An 18,764-nucleotide genomic window follows, 5' to 3' on the forward strand; every position below is an offset into this window, starting at 1 on the left:
ATCTCACACAGCAACTGTGAAAATAGGAAAAGGAAAAAGGCTGAGTCGAGAGAAAGTGAATAGAACAGAGTCCACAAGCGCCCGTCACAATAGGACAGAGGTATGCACTCGAAATCCCTCTCATCTCAGATCCGAGGTCGAGAGCGTCGAGGTCAGTTTCCCAATTGTCTGGAGCCACTGGAGAAAAGCGAGCGGGTTAACCCTCGTGACCCCTGAGTCCAGCTCCAGCACAGTTAATGACTGATCCGCTTTCACTGTCTCTACCGTGAGTCAACAGACACTCACCAACCAGAACATGATGTCAGACCGGTGACTCAAACGCACTGTGTGTTATTTTAACGCTTACAATTACCACTGGGAAATATGTTAGAAAAATAGCCAATGTATGCATATCTATTTCTCAATATTAATGTATCCTTATTATTTTTATTTCTCAAACTTATACAGTTAGGGGGTTTTAATCCATAAATGCAAGTGTTAAACTTCAGTATGCAGATTATTGAATGATTTTCACTTGGCAGACGTTAAAATAGTTGTGAAAATCCCACGGACTTACAATGAAGGAGGGACACATTATATCACAGAGACTTGAACAGATAAGTTGACACAGAGTGTCAAATTGACAAACTAGAGTACAAAAATAGTTTTGCCGACCCTTTTCAATTTTTAATCCAAGCTTCCAGCCTCATTCAAACAGATATTAAGCTTAAACACAAATTTAATTCCACAGAAATAAAAAGAATATGATTTTTTCCCCCCCCAACTCAAATCCTATAAAGCCACCTGAGCATTTACTGTATCATCTCAACTGTTTTGCGTGACGGGATAATTTTCAATCAAAATGTTTATGAACAAGAACTGTATCCGCACAAGGGTCAAAAGCTAAAGATTCATCTAAGCGATGAAATCCATTTTCCCTTCCACATGCAACACTTTGTGATAAACAGTGCAGGATTAAATGCATGTAAACAGTATGTCGGTCTTAGCCTACATTTCACTGAACCGTGTGTGCAGCTCATACTTCAGATGGTAAGTGGGTCATAATAACATCTCAGGCCCTCAGTGGCACAGAGTGGACTGTGTCACCATATATCTCAACCCCTAACCAGAGGGGTCTTCGGTAGGGGTGGGAATCTCTAGGCACCTCACGATTCGATTCGATGCTAAAGCGATTATCGATTATCTGAATCTTTTTTTTGTGTGTGTGACTATAAATACTTTGCTTTAAAAGTACCAAGTAATGACCCATAAAGAATTAACGTACAATATATTTTATTAACACCGCAAAGAACCAACAGGAAAATAAAAATGTGTGCCTGAACTAGCAGCATACTTGTAGTAAATTAATAATATAACAACGACCGGTACAGCCGAGTGTTTTTCCTCCTCTGGGTGGAAACGTGTCATATGGCTTCTCATATTTGTCGTGTTTCCGAAATATTTTATTTTACAAAGCTTACAAATAGTGTGGCTCTTGTCCAGCTCCTTTCCCCCTTCAACTTCAGAAGCCAAAATATTTCCACACGTCAGCTTTTAAGGCGGAGGGTGTTTGGATTTCGCGCTCAGCCATCGCGTCTCTGTTATGTGCACGCCACAGATGGTCCGGGCACTGCACTTCCGCGCTTTAGAGATTCGTCTTCACTGGTTCTCCTCTGACCTTCACTATCGCTTTGGCCTCAATAGCCGTTTTTCCACTGTTGGGCCAGTGCGAGCCAGGGCGAACAACGTGCCGTGCCGGGCGGGGCCAATAGCCTCGGACCTAAAAAATCCCCATCGAATCGCAATTGTAAGTTATTTCAGACACTCGCTGACCTGTGGTCGACTGCATGAACAGCCACTATGATTAAGAAATAAGGTCTTTGCACAATGAAAAAAAAAATGCTTTTTTTCGTATTCGTCATTCGGTGGCTCTGAATTGTCAAAACACCTCTCAAAATGCTTGCTACGGATGCGAAAAACGCAGAAAATCGAACCCAAAAAATACTCAAAACAGCTAAACTAATATTATAAAGCATATAGTTCCAACCCCCCTTAAGTCTGTTTACATGCACATGAGTTGGATTTCAGTGTTTCCCCTACCATTGTTTTGGGGGGGCGGCCCACCCCCCCAAAACGACCCGCCGCCCCCCCTAAATTGCTGACGAAATCCAGTCATAAAAAAGAAATTTACTGTATAACGCGGAATTTCACGGAATTTGTAAATCTTTTGAGGAATAAATAGAAAGCAGTTCAGTGTACACTTGAAATCAAATCACGATGTAGACAAGTGTGTGTGGATATTAAACCACAAAGACTATTTAAATACGAATCCTGCTTGTTCTGTGTGAATGAATGGTGCAGCCGACGCGCAGTTTCATTTACCACACACACACACACACACACACACACTGAAGCACGTGTGACGCTTGCGCTGTTTTTTTGCCTATATGAAGACACAAATGCATAAACTTCCTCTCCAGGCTCTAGATCCACTCCGAAAGTCACTTCGTGATCATTTAACCGCTTCATTTGAGAAAAACTATCATTATGACAAACACACAAACTCAAAAGTTCTTCACGGCAACCCGTCAAAATAAAAGTTCGGTTTAACTTGACAGAAATATATTACCGTTGTACAGTAGAATTTAGATATGTCCCAATGTAATAATACACTAACACTAATCCAAATAAATTATCATCAAAACTGAATTTAAGGAATAATCCATGTTTTAATTTTAACAGTAAAGCTCATTGTGCAGCACGTTATTTGACAAAAAGTTTAATTTCATATGATTAAAACTGATGATAAATGAATGATAAAATTTGTGTTTTATGTCTTCATTTTATTACCAGAAAAAACACAACACAGAATTAGTGTGAAATTATTTTTCTTTTTCTTTTTTTTAAATGTTGTATACGTTTAATGATTCATAATACACTATTTCAATTAATTAGACATGCTTTTTGATTGCTAAAAAATTTACACCACGTATCCGTAACACGCCCGCTCCGCAACACTAGCAGTCCCCCCCCCCCTCCCCCCTGAAAAAAAATCCTAGGGGAAACACTGGATTTTATATTAATGCACTAAGATGAGACAGCGAAACTGCCCATGTTGTGCTCAAAATCCATTAACAACACGTCCGTCCTTATCTTGACTAGATTAGTTGCACAATCCCACAGATTTCATCCATTAACACTCTGAGGAAATGTGTTAATAATGGGCCTCCATCCATCCATATATCGACCACAAATGCGCATCACTGATACTGACACATATATATGAGGGGGAAAAAATGTATGGAAAATATAAAAAAACAGCTGATACAAATCCCATTGCGTCTAAAAAGAAGTGCTTTTAAAAAGCAAGCAAAACAAAAACCTGTTTTTTTTCTTCCACTACGGCCTGATGCATAAATACTGCAAGATGTGTGGCTGAAAAACGGCACCATTACTGACAACAAAATGGACTTGATGTGATTTTTTCAGTGTTCAAATACAAACTACCCACTTCAGCATCATTTACTGCCAAACATTCATATAGATGTTTCAGTAAAGCCATGATGGCAGAAACAGAAAGGGATGAGTGACAGAACGAGGAGATAAACAACTTATGTAGCGCTCGCTGTGCAGAACATAACATGCTTACATTGGGCCTGTAACATGATTATACATGGCTGGAAAACACACACATGATCCAACTAGTGTCACTCAGTTACCCATTGGGATTCAGAAACTGACTTTGACTGGCTACGTTTTGGCTAGATGCCATAACATGGGACTAGTGTTCAACCAAAGTGGGTATTTCAATGGCCGATGACGATATACCACTCAAAAGTTTGAGTCTCTTATGCCTATTACCATCTCTGAACGCTCAACATGTCGAACCTTTAAGTACTGTAGAAGAGCTACAGCAGCAGAAGACACACCGGAGCCACTCCTGTCAGATAACAACAGCAAATTGAAGCTTCACACGGACTCACCAAACCTGGACAATAGAAGATTGAAAAAAAAAACGTTGCCTGGTTTGATGAGTCTCGATTTCTGCTGCAACATTCAGATGGTCGGGCCAGAATTTGGCGTAAACAACATGAAAGCATGGATCCATCCTGCCTTATATCAACAGTTCAGGCTGCTGGCGGTGTAATGGTGTGTTATATATTTTCTTGGCACACTTTGGGCCTCTGGGGTGCTTTCACACCTGCCTCATTTAGTTCGGTTGAATAGCACTAGAGTTCGTTGTCCCCCTTGGTGCGGTTTGTTTGGGCAGGTGTGAATGCAGCAATCGCACTCCGGTGCGCAACAAAAGCCGACCAAACAAGCGTACCGAGACCTCCTCGAAGAGTTGGTCTCGGTACGCTTTCAAACGAACTCTGGAGCGGTTCGTTTGTGGTGAGAACGTGATCCGACCTCGAACAGACCCAACTGCCAAAGAACTAGGGCTGCACGATTAATCGAATTTTAATCACGATCGCGATTTTGGCTTCCCACGATCAAATTCGCGTGACCGAGCGATATTTAAAATGCGTCATTACATTCACAGAACACTCCGTATCAAAGGGTTTTTTTTTTTTTTGTAAAGCCAATCTAGCGCTCCGTAAACCACTGTCTGATTACGTGCCTCCATGAGCCCGAGTGCGCGAGAGAGACCGTCTGCGCGCGAGCGACAGTGCACGAGAGACCGAGTGTCCAAGAGCGCGCTCGAAAGTGCGCGAGAGATACCGAGTGTGTCTGCGTACGAGCGACAGCGCGCGAGAGAGACCGATTGTGTCTGCGCGCGAGAGAGACCGAGTGACGGTGCGCGTGAGAGACCGAGTGTGAGCATTAGTAAATTGGTACATACATACTACATATTAATATGGCATGAAAGTTCGATTAATGGACTCCAATAATCAGTACTACAAACTCTTGTTTTGAACTATTGTTTAATAAGTAGAAATAATTCAAGCACATACACTTTGGAGGATTAAATAAGATTCAATTTATGCAGTAAGACTAATCACTGACACTGTACCACAACATTTTACATTTCTTAAGCGTCAAATAACAATGACTCTGAATTTCATCCATTAATCGAACTTCCATAGTGCTAAGTGCTTAGTTCTGCCTTGAAATGTTCTCATTTGGTTACATTCTGTTATGGAATATTTGTTTTTTATTGATTGTATATTTTGTGCGTTTTATTCACATCCATTATGCAGGTACAATGCAAGTTTATATTTTTATTTTATATTTACACAATGTAAAATAGTGCCCTGTTGAAGTTTTGCTACATTTTCTTTATTGTTTTATTTGTTTTTATTTATTCTTTAAAGAGATGCACTGAATTTTGGTGAATAAGAGGACCTGTTTTATTTTGATGCACATAGTTGTACATTAGCAGGAATGTAGCATAATGTGAAAGCAGTTATAATTAGCCTATGTGACAATAACATTTGTTTTGGTTAAAATCAACAAATAATCGTGATAATTAATCGTGATCTCAATATTGATAAAAATAATCGTGATTATCATTTTGGCCCAAATCGTGCAGCCCTACAAAGAACTGCGCATTTTTGGACTTAACCAGCTGCCGTAGTCAAACAAAACGATTATTTAGATTGTCAATAGCGCTCCCTTTAAGCCATGACTGACTTACCGCGTTCTGCACTCTCACTAAAACTCTCCTCATAAACACTGCAGTTAAATTTACATTTAGTCATTTAGCAGACGCTTTTATCCAAAGCGACTTACATCTGAGGACTAAAGCAAGCGAGTCATCGCGAAGAGGGAAGTAACAACGCAAGAAGTGCTTAAAAATACAAAGTTCAGGCATTGCTCAGAGTAGCAAAAGCCAGACAAGGGAAGATTTAAAAGGGAAGGAAAGATTTAAAAGAGAAGAATTTTTTTTTTTATGTTAAGTACTCACGGAAGAGATGAGTTTTCAGTTGTCTTTTGAATGCTGTCAGGGATTCTGCATTACGGACGAGGGCGGGAGATCATTCCACCAGCATGGAACCGTGAATGAGAATGTTCTGGAGAGTGATTTAGAGCCTCACTGTGATGGCACCACGAGCCGTCGCTCCTTGGCCGATCGTAGGCTTCTGGTAGGGACGTAGACTTGTAGTAGGGAGTGAAAGTAGGACGGAGCTGAGTCTGTGGTCAATCTGTAAGCAAGCGTCAAAGCTTTGAATTTGATGCGAGCAGCGAGTGTTAGCCAATGCAGGGAGATGAACAGCGGAGTGACGTGGGCCCTTTTGGGCTCGTTGATTCACTGTGCAGTGCAGTTGTCCGCACTGCACAGTGAATCTCTCATTTACATCGCGTCTTTGTTGTTTATGAGGGTATTTGCGAAAGGATAAAGCTCGTGCGGATTCTCAACATACATTTTGAGTGAATTCTCCGCATGTCTGCCAGATTTTCCTCTTTTTTTTACTTCCGGGAGTTCTGTTAATTCTAACGAATCGAAGCGCAGTTATGGAAATATGTTCAAGACACATCTGGCCAATGAGTGATGTGGATGTTGTCACGTGACTGCATTTTGATTCGTTTCATCAACTCATCAACTGATTCGGACCAGAGCAATCAGAGTGGTGTGAAAAGGAACCAAAACGCCTGAAAATTATACAAAGTATAATTTTTTGCCCTTAGTCCGGACCAAATGAACTGAACTACAGATGTGAAAGCACCCTTAGTACCAAATGAGCATCATTTAAACGCCACAGTATACATGAGTATTGTTTCTGACCATGTCCATCTCTTTATGACCACAGTGTATCATCTTCTGATGGATACTTCCAGCAGGATAACATGCCGTCTCAAAACTCAAATCATCTCAAACTGGTTTCTTGATCATGACAGTGAGTCACTAAACTCAAACGGCTCCACAGTCACCAGATCTCAGTCCAGTAGAGCAGATTTGGGATTTGCTGGAATGGGAGACTCGCATATTGGATGGAGCCGATAAATCTGCAGCAACTGCGTGATCATGTCAATATAGACCAAAATCTATCAATGTTTCCAGCACCTTGTTTAATCTATGCCACCCACAAAGAATTAAGGCATGTAGTACACATACAGCTATAATTATATTTCTCTCTGACACACCACAATGTGACAGCACTCAGAGATGCATCATGGGACTGAATCCCTACACAATAACAGACAAAAGGGTAAAGTAATGTCAGTGACAATGCCAAAATTAGCAGCAACAGATATTCCCTGGGCCAGTAAATCATCTCGGTCTGAAACCTGCGCAGAGAGACGCACGACATCATGCAACACAGTAACATCTGGAAGAAGAAACTCTATCAGGGCGTCTCCTTCACTAACCTGCAAGATGAGATCGTGTCGGGGTGGATGCGTGTATATATTCGACTGAATGATGGAAATATACCTGCTCAGATTTCATGTCCTTTAGCTAAGAATAATGTCAAGCTCTCAAGCCAAATATCAGGATACAGGACACCGCCAGAGGTTAAAGAGGGTGTTACACAAATTGACTTGCAAATAAAATGAATGTCTCTGCAGCGTCCAACCACACGCATAAAAAACACTTTTAAATGAGATAAAGGCACACGATAGTGAGTGAGTGAGTGAGTGAGTGAGTGAGTGAGTGAGTGAGTGAGGTTAATCCATGCAAAACTATTTTAAGAAGCATTTGCTTATTATTATGCATGCAACTTATGAACTCATTAATTGAGAGACTACATGGAAAAGTTCATTTGTCACACAGCACAGCAGGACCATTTAAAACGAACTGATGAAGGCAGAAATGGAATTAAATGGTGACTGGTTAGAGGACATAAAATGTACTTCACCTTATCCATACACACTGTAAACCCCAATAAGTTGGCAAAACTCAAAGATTTCAGGTAATCAGTTACATCAAAAAGTTAAGAAATTTAAAGTCTAATGAAACAGGCAGATTTTTATTTTGTACTTCCACATTTTAATTGCTCTTAACTTGAAATATTTGAATAAGCAAATATTTATTTTTCATTTTATCTGTTCTCTTCTCAAACTAAACTCATGCTCCACTCGTCACCATGATGGTAACCCCCCAAAAAACCCAACATAACAGAAACTCTTGTCAATTAGCTAAACATTAAACACTACTAAATCTCCCACTTAACATTAATCTTGCACACAAAAACATTATATAACACTTAATTTTAGTATTTACTCTCCCTTTCGAATGTCATGGCAAAGCATGTGGGGAAATAAAAATCCCAGCGCAGTTTCAGTTGAATTTAAGTTTGTCTAAATTAAAAGAAACAAGTTCATAAAATTAGTAGATTGAACTAATTTGTTTAATTTAAGTTGACCCTACTCAAACCAATTAATTATTTTGAGCAGTAGGGTTTACAGTATTTAAACTTAAACCTAAAATGTTGATGTTGACCAAAGAAAGTCCACGGGCACGGACGTCAACAAAATTAAGAATTAAAGTAGCTGCATAATAAAATCGGACTGCTAAATAAGCATGCTTGATGATTATAGCCGACAAAACACTCGTTTTTAAAAGAAGATTTAATTAGCCACATTCCAAAACCAATAAAAAACATTCATTGTCATGATACTCGTGTCTCCGCCAAATGACAACAGTTACACAAATACGGTTTAAATAAACAAACAGGCTTGTTGTGGAGTCAACCAGCAGCTGGCAGAGATCTGCTCTGATGATGCCAGTCACAACTGTTGGTCATTAACAAGTACAAGAGAGAATGAACCAGACGGGTGACTGATTACAAACCAAACCAAGCACAAATTCACATGGCTAAAGATCCATACATGATTGAAAAAATACCAGAGGTTCTTGTTAACCTAGTACTTATTTCTTCTTCAATGCACACAAACCAAAAGATTCCTACACCCTCAAGTTTCTGTGAATCTCTATATGATTTGAGTCCTTACTTCAATGCAAGTAAAATCGATCATATCTTGAAAATAAGACCAATAATTTGAGGATTCATTCACTTCTGGAACACAAACATGTTGGATGAATGAATTACATAAGTCAAAGGTTTGTATAAATCACGAATGTTATAAGCATTAGAGACTGTTGCCTTAGGAAAGGCCATTTTTGATGGGCTCCATGATTTGTTGAATGAGTTGCCAGTAAACATGAAGAGCAGATGGCCTATACTAATCCATTTCATTTGGAGTCCATCTCATCTCTTCTGGTTAAACATGGAATATCCATGTAATATCACGCAATGGGGGCGATAACAGCGATAAACAGTTGTCTTGGCATCCTTTGTTCCTGATTGCCACATCTCAAGATATTTCATTCCTTTATCCGACGGATTAGAAGCACGACTAAGATTCGTATGTTTGAGAAATGTTGTCTCATAACCCCATCGTATTCAACTGAAACAGTTCCGACACTAAAACAATGCACATAACCCATCAAAAAGCATACTAAATAGTGTTGTTAACCTTGTTCACATTAAATAAAACTGCTGACGACGTGAGGGTGGCGAGCAGATGTCCACCTGTCCTGACAGATGTTATTTTCAAGACGAGTCTCCAAAACGAGCTTTAATTTCCTGTCATTATGTTATGAATGCATTCAGGAGTGCAACGCAAGATAAACATCCTTCTGCAGTCACTGTGCCATCTAAGCCCAGCGATGGGAAGACGAACTTCTCGTTTCTCCCAGGTGAACATGAGAAGAAGACAAAGAAGAGAACTTAAACACGCCAATAACAATGAAAATACACAATTTACCTCGGTTTTTTAGTTACAATTTAACTAGTCAAGTCACATTTATTTAATAGCACTTTATACAATACAATACAGCAATAAAAAAATGCTAAATTTCATCAATTTATATGTGAAGAATGATCAATTGGAGCTGTAGAGTTTGATTGGATGTGTGCCCCCTTTGACATCAAAACCAACAGATCTGGGATACCAACAGATCTGGGATACCGGTAAGTCTGTTTATTTTGCTATCCTACCCATGCACAACTAAATTGAGAGTTGCTGTTTATTATTTGCATTTAAAGTCAACAGTGAAATTAAAATGCGCCCACTCTATTTTCTAAATGCATGTTATAGATCTTATTGTGAACAATTCATCCATTGACTTCGTAATGATTATGCCTAATCAAAAAATATCATAACTAGATCTTCAGATGAAAACAATATGCAGGACTTCTCAAATCATTTTAGACATGATTGCAAGTGCTCATCTGCCTCCACATTTGAGTGCAAACTCAAAAATCCAATAAACAATGAATGCACAGAATCAACACATTTTTTTCTTTTTTTGATAATGTTCACAATACGGAGTAAAAGATCTGTCACTACTGCTGTTTCATATAAGTAGGCCTACCCCTTGTATTGTTATTATTTTAAAGGTTCCTAATTTTGTTTTAGATTCTCCTACAACACTGGTTTACATGCGTCCAAGTAAAAAAAAAAGAAAACATTAATTTTCTCATAATATACATTCCACATCATCTCATTTCTCAAAGTCTGAAAACAGTTTTTTGAAGATTCAGTCTCTCTCGTTTTACGGTGAGCCTACTCTGCTCTGATTGGTCAGATGGCCCAGTCTGTTTGTGATTGGTCGACCGCTTACAGCGCGAGTCGAATATGAAACGCCTATTCTCAAAACAGAATTTCAGCTCTTCCTCACAGTAACGATGGCGTCGTTTTTTTCCGTATCAATTCAAGTCCGAGTCTCATCCTTTGGAAATCAACAAGCCAAACTCTTCCAGTCTCGGCTGATGTTCGCACGCGGCCAATGAAGACCATAGGCTGGCATTAAGCAAATTTGTTACAAACCTACGTAGGTTCGTGCAGGAATTAAGACTAGAAATACTGACGACTCGTTTCAGCAGTTCAGAATCGATTCTCTCCTTTAAAAAACTGTATTTGTTGAGCAGCACTTAAACTGCAAGCCTTTAACATTTACAAACAGCTATGTTAGTTACACACTGCATCAAAGGTAGGCTATATTAAAAAAAGCATAGCAGGGGCACTTTAACAATGCTTTTCCCCTACCATCTGCAACCAAACCACTATTCAGGGAAATAAACATTCTGATAGTTCACACACAGTTGTCTTTGTTTATTAAACTAGAATATGTCTATGAATATAGGCTTTCCAGGTGGTTTTCATCCTCAGAGACAGGGGTGCAATTTTGTGTGCTGGTGGGAAAGAACTGACCATCAGAAGGATTTTCTCCTGTCCGTGTCCCCCACGTATTATTCCTGATACGCCTATAAAGAAAATGGCTTTATTACCCTTGACACTGCACCGCACAAGGACTCGGCTGTGCAACTTGTCTAATCAAATGTGTAATTATCTGACCATAATCTGATACGAGCTGGCTGTTCAGAAGACAGAGAAAACACTCATACTGAAGTCCTTTGAGTGGCACAGCACAAAGACTCTTGCATTAATATCTACACTGTTCACAGATAATAGAACACTTCTGGCGATTTCTTTGTTTAGAGCAGAATAAAAAACGACAGCTCATTATTAACTAAGAGGAAGTTGTTCCTTCCCTTACAAAGAAATACCATACAATGGTAGAGAAATGGTTTTAGATATGGTAATTTGATATTGCACTGCATCATTACCATATTGATTTTCAATGGTACATAGAAGAATACCATGAAATGACCATGGTGCATGTACAAGCACATATGGCATTAAAGGGATAGTTCACCCAAAAAAATAATATTCTGTCTCATTTACTCCCCCTCATGTTGTTCCAAACCTGTATGAATTTCGTTCTTCTTCTGAACACAAAAGAAGATATTTCAAAGAATGTCGATAATCAAACAGTTCCAATATTCCTACTATGAAGTCGATGGCTACCGTAAACTGGTTACCAACATAATATTCTTCAAAATATCTTTTTAATTCAACAGAAGAAAGAAACTCATACAGGTTTGGAACAAAGTGAGTAAATGATGACATCATTTTCATTTTTGGGTGAACTATTCCTTTAACATGTACTTTTTGGCTATGGAGCAAAGCCTAAAGCAGGGGTTTTTAATATATGATACCAAAGACCCAGATATATTATCATCCTTGTGCGGGTGTGCCATTCAAAAGTCTATAAATATACTCAAATATAATCCAAAATTAAGTATCATCTCATATCAGGTATATAATCTGTCATTTGTCACTCAAGCACTATATAAAAACTGCCATTAAATCATCTTAGTTAAAACTCCTAATTCTGATGAATGGATCGGTAACATGTGGTAGAGATTATCACTTCAATAAAGAAAATTTGACAAACCCATCATCATGTAACTGGAGTGTTGATCCATAAGAACATTCAAGAGCCCTCTAGTGGATTTCTGACAGCCTGTGTTTGAAAGCAACTTTATTTTGACTGCCTTTGTGTTATTTAAAGCACAGTCCCTGGGCTGCATTTGAACCTGGTAACTCCACAGTCCACGATAAAGACAAAAAATATACAAAATGACAAAGTGCATGCATATGTGTGATATCTTCACCTGAGTTCTCTGTATTGTTTCAAGGACGCGCATAATAGACAACAATGAAAACCTCCCAAACAGTAGGACTTTTTAAATACCTAATTAGCTGTCAATCAAACTGGGCATCATTACCGTTGACAACATGGAACGCGCCCGCGCCCAAAACGACCAAACCTGCAACACGCGACTATGATGCCTAGGTAGGCAGCTTACTAGGCTGTGAAGTCACATAATAAGGGTTTATATCACCAAAACTGAAACTTGTTTACTGAACTAAAAGAAACTCAATCACTGTAGTTTTTCAACGGACGCTATTCTTGCAAAAATCACAACACAATACGTCAGTAAGTGAGTAGTAACGGCACAAGTGGACCTTACCTTCAGCATTCCGAGTTAAAGAAAGTCCCATGATTTGCAGATGAACGCCAATCTAATTCCTTTAAAAAACAAAGCCAGTGATTTGATCATATTCCATACAGAAACACTTGTATGTTGTCGGAGCAGCTGCTATCTTCACCCTCCACTCACTCAATCCAAAATACTGCCGTTTGCTCGGATCGCGTGAAGCCGGTCTGTGGCCACGCCTACCGCGATCTGTGATTGGTCGAGCTGTTGCCAAACTCCGCCCACGCACTTGTTCACAAGAGTGGACAAGAATATACTATGGTAAATAGACTTTTTCAGGTATTTCAGACAACTTTATAGTTTTCACACCAGGTCATTTAAAATGATATTGTTTACTGTTTGGGTATTTTAGGATGAAATATTCTTGGATATCAGTTTAATAACAACTATAAACTGAACCTGGAGTAATACTGGCCCCAACTGGAAGACTGAGGCAAAATCTTCTTTATAGATTTTCTTCTTTGCCTTAACTAACAAATTAGGATTTTTGAAACAAACCAGATTGAGAGTATGATGCTTGAATTAATTTATAGTACCAGTCAAAAGCTTGGAAACATGTAACATATTTTTGACATATAACACATTAACATTATTTTATGTAATGATTTCTGAAGGATCATGTGATACTGAAGACTGGAGTAATGATGCTGAAAATTCAGCTTTGATGACAGGAATCAATTATATTTTAAAGTATATTAAAACCATTATTTTAAATTGTAATAATATTTCACAATATTACTGTTTTGTGTGTGTGTGTTGTGCAGGTAACTTCGTGACAGGTTTTTGTGCACTTTTAAAGAATTGTAAATTTAATAATTAGACTAACTGTATTTTTCACCTTATATTGAAATGCAAAGAAAAAAGACTAAAATAAATAACTATTCACACTGACCACAGGTTCATGTATAGCTATGCAATACTTTTGATGCAATATTGTTAATAATGAATGGAACATTTCTGTTGGTGTTGTTCTGTGGTTGTTGTTAATAATAATAATAATAATAATAATAAGAAGAAGAAGAAGAAGAAGAAGAAGAAGAAGAAGAAGAAGAAGAAGAAGAAGAAGAAGAAGAAGAAGAAGAAGAAGAAGAAGAAGAAGAAGAAGAAGAAGAGAAGAAGAATACATATCAATATTATAAATAATATTAAATATACATATTATTATTTATAAATATGATTATTATTATTATTATTATTATTATTATTAATAACCACAGAAAAACACCAATAGAAATGTTCCATTCATTATCAACCCGTTACCAAGTGTATGTACCAATGTGTACATAGCCGTTAAATTATGCAAAAAAAAGAAAACAATAATTTAGGTAGCTATCAGAGTATAAAATAAAATAAGTACAACAGATTTCAACTTATTTATCAGTATTATACTTAGTAATAATATATAGCATTTTACTTCTGAACACAACACTACAATATTGCTTAAAATCAACTACATCTCCCAGAATCCCACGGTGCCAGTGACGTGTCAATCCTGAGACGATGTCGTTGCTAGGTGATGCGACGCTCTCAGACTCACACACTCGCTTCCTGGTGCCGTTTCATCTCCGTTATAGATAATCTTGTGCTTTAAAATGATTGTTTATATGTAAATGCGTATATAAAGGAACATGTCATCAACGCTAGAAACTCTCTTCTCATTGGAACTGGTGATCGATTACGTCCGCGTCGATGGATCACGTGGCAATGTTTTGGATCTTGCAGTGGGAGTCCGCTTGTTAGATTTTCCCACACTTCTCATATACCAATCAGGACAAGAGGATTTCTCATCTAAATCAGGCTATACTGACCTGTGCTTGTCACCTGAGGCTTTATCTCAACCCGACGATGGAGACAATCTGAAGTATTCCTTCCATAAAGGCAAATCCTGTCTTTTTAAGATGAATTTGCACTCGTTACACACCCATCTCCTAAACACCCCTCTCTACGCAATGGTATTGGATGTAAAAGATGAGATTCCCAAACTTATAGGAAGCTCCTTGATATCCCTGGCTAAAGTGATGGATAGAATTAAACTGGATGTGGATAAACATGGTATTGGCACTCCGAGCGCTCATGGAGAGAGACTGTTCACCCCAATCTGCAATCTGATGGGACACAGCATCGGTGCCATTTCTCTGGCTTATAAGATAGTAAGTCTAGGAGCGAATTTAATCCCTCACATCCCAGATAACAGAGTCTATGAAGTCGGCCTGACCCATGGAAAAGGAGAAGAACTCAAGTCAGTGCATTCAGAATGTAAAAGTTTGGTGTATACTGGAAAAGATGCGATGTCTGAGAACAATCCTGGGAATGTTCTCACACAAGATGGATGGTCAGCTGATATAGTGATATCAGAAGACAAGCATCCAGGGCTTCCAGCGTTCACTCAGACTGAACAGAGCGTCTCGTGGTCTGAAGAAGCACAAGAACACACCACTTTCTGTCCTCCACCTCTGTTTTACAGCTCCGGCCTGAAGAGCCAACAGGAGAGGACAAGTAGGATGTTTAACTTACAGTGTTATATTTTATAAATGGATTTCTAAGGGCTTTAAATGTTCAATATTATTAAGGCCTGGTTTCACAGACAGGGTTTAGATTAAGTCAAGATTAGGCCTCAAGTAGCTTTTATAAATGTGTCTTAGAAAAAACATGTTCATACTGGTGTGAATCATGAGGCAAAACAATGGCACTGACAAATTTTAAGATATGTTGCTTTCAGTTAAAACAGCATCAAACATGCATTTTAATTCGGGACTGGGTTTAAAGGGTTAGTTCACCCAAAAATGAAAATTATCCCATCATTTACTCATCCTAAAGCCATCCTTGGTGTATATGACTTTCTTCTTTCAGAGACACAATCGTAGTTATTAAAAAATATCCTGGCTCTCTCCAGCTTTATAATGGGATTGAATGGTACCTTAGATTTTGAAGCCCAAAAAAGCACATCCATCCATCATAAAAGTAATCCATACGACTCCAGGGTCAGAGGTCACTATCCCGCCGGAACTAGACTTGTGAATGGTCGTTGCCAGAAGCCAGTGATTATAGTTTATAAAGTATATTTTTCTTAGAAAAACGCTTCAGAAGGCCTTTATTAACCCCCTGGAGTCGTATGGATTACTTTTATGATGGATGATGCGCTTTTTTGGGCTTCAAACACTCTATTTACTCCCATTATAAAGCTGGGAAGAGCCAGGAGATTTTTAATATAACTCCGATTGTGTTCGGCTGAAAGTAGAAAGCGATTTACGGCTTGAGGGTGAGTCAATTATGGGATCATTTTCATTTTGGGGTGAACTATCCCTTTAGGCCTTGTCTGTGAAACCAAGGGTAAAACTTTGCTGAAAAGCCTTATATGATCTCTGATTGATAGCTCATACTTTTAAGCAAGTAAAAGCATTTTAGTATGTGTTCATCAACACCGTGAGTCAGTGATGACTGATATTTATGCATTTTATGTAAGTATTTATATTATTTACATTACAAGCTTCAGATTTTCCTCTTACTTTTTGTCCATATAAATATCAGCATCTGCACGCAAATTGCATATTTTTGCTCAGTTTGGTTCCTTTTCCTCCTCGAATATGAGTGCCATTTTTCACTTTATCATACTATATGAGCCATAAAAGCATGATGTTTCAAATATGATACAAAACATACCATCAAATATGCAATCTGTTCTGACTATTGTTTCATCTGTCAGGCTTTACAGGGTTACATGCAGCAATGGAGAGTCTTGATTTAGAGGATCCAGAAGATAATGAAGAATCATCTGTCATGCATGAGGTTCCAGAGATAACATCTGCAAAGGTGGAAAGATTGAGCAAGTCAGCTTTAACTCCAGGATCACAGCATAAAGAGACTGATTCAGCTCCACTTGGGAACGTTATCAGGCAGTTACCGCTGCTGAATGCTTTATTAGTTGAACTATCACAGCTTCACGGAGAGATGCCACACCAGCAGCCGTTATCCATCCATCCTAACCTGGCGTGGCTGTACACATCAGCACAGGATCCGTCAGAGCCTGAGGATCAGAAAACTATCAAAGCTAGTCCTAAACAGAGACCTGGACAATGCAAGATCAAATCAGTGAAGAGTGCAAGTGGTGCAAAGAAAAATGAAGAAAAGTTGCAACCTAAAAGGACGCTTAAATATGGCTTGACAAACACTTTTCGTCTCAGACTCAAGCTGGTCAAACCAGGCCTCACCAAACGGCACGAATGCATCGAATACCAGAACATAAAACAGGACCAGCCAATGAGACAGGCGTCATCTGACCATAAACGTGTCCGGAAGTCAGTTTACAGAGGTGTCAACTTAGATGAAACTACATTAGTTAGCAGTTTTCAAATGGATCCAACACCAGTTAAAACAGCATCAAAATCACAAACAAGACCAAGTTCAAATGAAAGTAATGTTGCATCCTTCAGAGAGGCGACTTTGACTGAGAAAGACAAAAAAGTTGGAGTTCATATTCCAAGTGCGCTCAGTCAGTATTCAGACCGTCCAAACTCAGATCTGAGCAATCCTGGCGTCCAGAGTTTTAAAGAAAGCATCAGGGAAGATAGTCGAGCGAGCAGCCGTCCTCACAGGTCAAGCCTGAGTAATGAAGAGTATCAGGACGACTTCACAAGCCTCAACACAACCGACGGATACTCACCTGACCCGCTTAGCAGTCCAGAACCAAACAGGCGTAAAACAAACAACGCTTCGAGTGTTTCAAGTGCTTCTGGTCACAATAAAGGTCTTCCGGTTCCTGTCCAAGCGGAGAAATCTCCTCAACGGTCTGTCAAAGGCACACTGGTCATCCGCCCGCGTGTGCAGACCTCGGCTCTGAGTCTGTCTTCAGACGACAGCGAGGACGGGTTCGTGTCCTCTAGCGTTAGACGTCGAAGACCTGGATCACAAACCACTTCATCTGTCCGGAGCAAATCCCAGAGCTTTGGCAGTGACTCCGGTGAGAAGAGCCGGGAGTCAAAGGACTCAGATTTACCTGTGCCAAAGTCCAGTTCAGACGCGGAAGAGGAACGGGACAGACTGGGCTCTCTGGGACTGGACAAGAATTGCCATCACATCTCAGAACTGCTCTTCAACAAACTTCCAGGATATACACTGTGATTAGACCGTGTTGATCTGATAAACTGCCAGAGAAAAAGAGTGAACGCTAGAAACCAGCAAACGGCTTCTTTATATTAGTTCAATTCAATATGAATAATATGTTTTTACATGCATATAGACATTCATTCATTGGCACAGTTATTTGTGTGTTCAAATACAGCTTCAATAAATATTTAATGGTTTTATTATTAATTCATATATTTGTAATTGTTTGTAAGAAATCCACAACAATTTTTACAGCAATAAACGCAGTTGTTGTTTCTAAAGTAGAACCTTGAATATATTAGTAAATGATTAATGAACCAATGTAAAGTCATTTAATATGGATAAAATGGGAATATGGATTATATTGAATGAATATTTGTTTTTAATGAGATGCGCTTTCATGCTTTTTATACAAAAACGATGCCCTGTATAAATGCTTCAATATTTAAGTATAACAGCAATGTTGTATTTGATAAATTTTAGTGCTGTCAATGTCAAATCGATTAATCGCAGCATAAAAGTTTGTCTTTATATATATATATAATATATATATATGTGTGTGTGTGTGTGTGTACAGATTCAGAATGTGAGTGAAATACAAAACAAATTAATGGAGAAAAAACACATTTCAAGTTGTTACAGCCTGATGCAACCGAATTTGGACTGTGATGTCAATAGGTAGAAAACAATAATTTTATTTATATGGTTTATATTAATTTGTACTATTTCTTAGTTATTGGCACAACACCACCTCCACATTCTCTATTGTTTAACTTAAAATAAAATAGTATTTTTACATTAAACTGTGATTGGTTTTTGTTATGGGTT

At 38.6% G+C, this 18,764-nt stretch overlaps 2 protein-coding genes across 6 annotated transcripts in view; one reads left to right on the top strand and one right to left on the bottom strand.

Moving 5' to 3' along the window:
• Nucleotides 1–12,975, bottom strand: part of LOC130069011 (signal-induced proliferation-associated 1-like protein 2) — a 180,892-nt gene extending 167,917 nt beyond the window's left edge. For all 5 annotated transcript variants that reach the window (XM_056232691.1, XM_056232694.1, XM_056232693.1 and 2 more), the window contains exon 1: nucleotides 12,807–12,975. The gene's annotated coding sequence lies outside the window, so the exon portion shown is untranslated. The remainder of the gene's footprint in view (nucleotides 1–12,806) is intronic.
• A 1,334-nt stretch (nucleotides 12,976–14,309) lies between these two features.
• map10 (microtubule associated protein 10) lies at nucleotides 14,310–18,417 on the top strand. The gene is made up of 2 exons (XM_056232698.1): nucleotides 14,310–15,329; nucleotides 16,537–18,417. Exons 1-2 carry the CDS (start codon nucleotides 14,462–14,464, stop codon nucleotides 17,949–17,951), a joined length of 2,283 nt encoding a protein of 760 aa, XP_056088673.1. The 5' UTR covers nucleotides 14,310–14,461; the 3' UTR covers nucleotides 17,952–18,417.
• The last annotated feature ends 347 nt before the right edge of the window (nucleotides 18,418–18,764 follow it).

This window comes from Rhinichthys klamathensis, unplaced genomic scaffold (genome assembly GCF_029890125.1).
Source record: "Rhinichthys klamathensis goyatoka isolate OS25496 unplaced genomic scaffold, OSU_Roscu_1.1 h1tg000352l_1, whole genome shotgun sequence".
NCBI classification, from domain to species: Eukaryota; Metazoa; Chordata; class Actinopteri; order Cypriniformes; family Leuciscidae; genus Rhinichthys; species Rhinichthys klamathensis.

Excerpts from the sequence above, each read along its gene's own strand:
- map10 (XM_056232698.1), top strand. The coding sequence starts at position 14,462 with ATGTCATCAACGCTAGAAACTCTCTTCTCATTGGAACTGGTGATCGAT. Across the intron at positions 15,330-16,536 it reads GAGCCAACAGGAGAGGACAA|GCTTTACAGGGTTACATGCA; the intron begins GTAGGATGTTTA and ends TTCATCTGTCAG.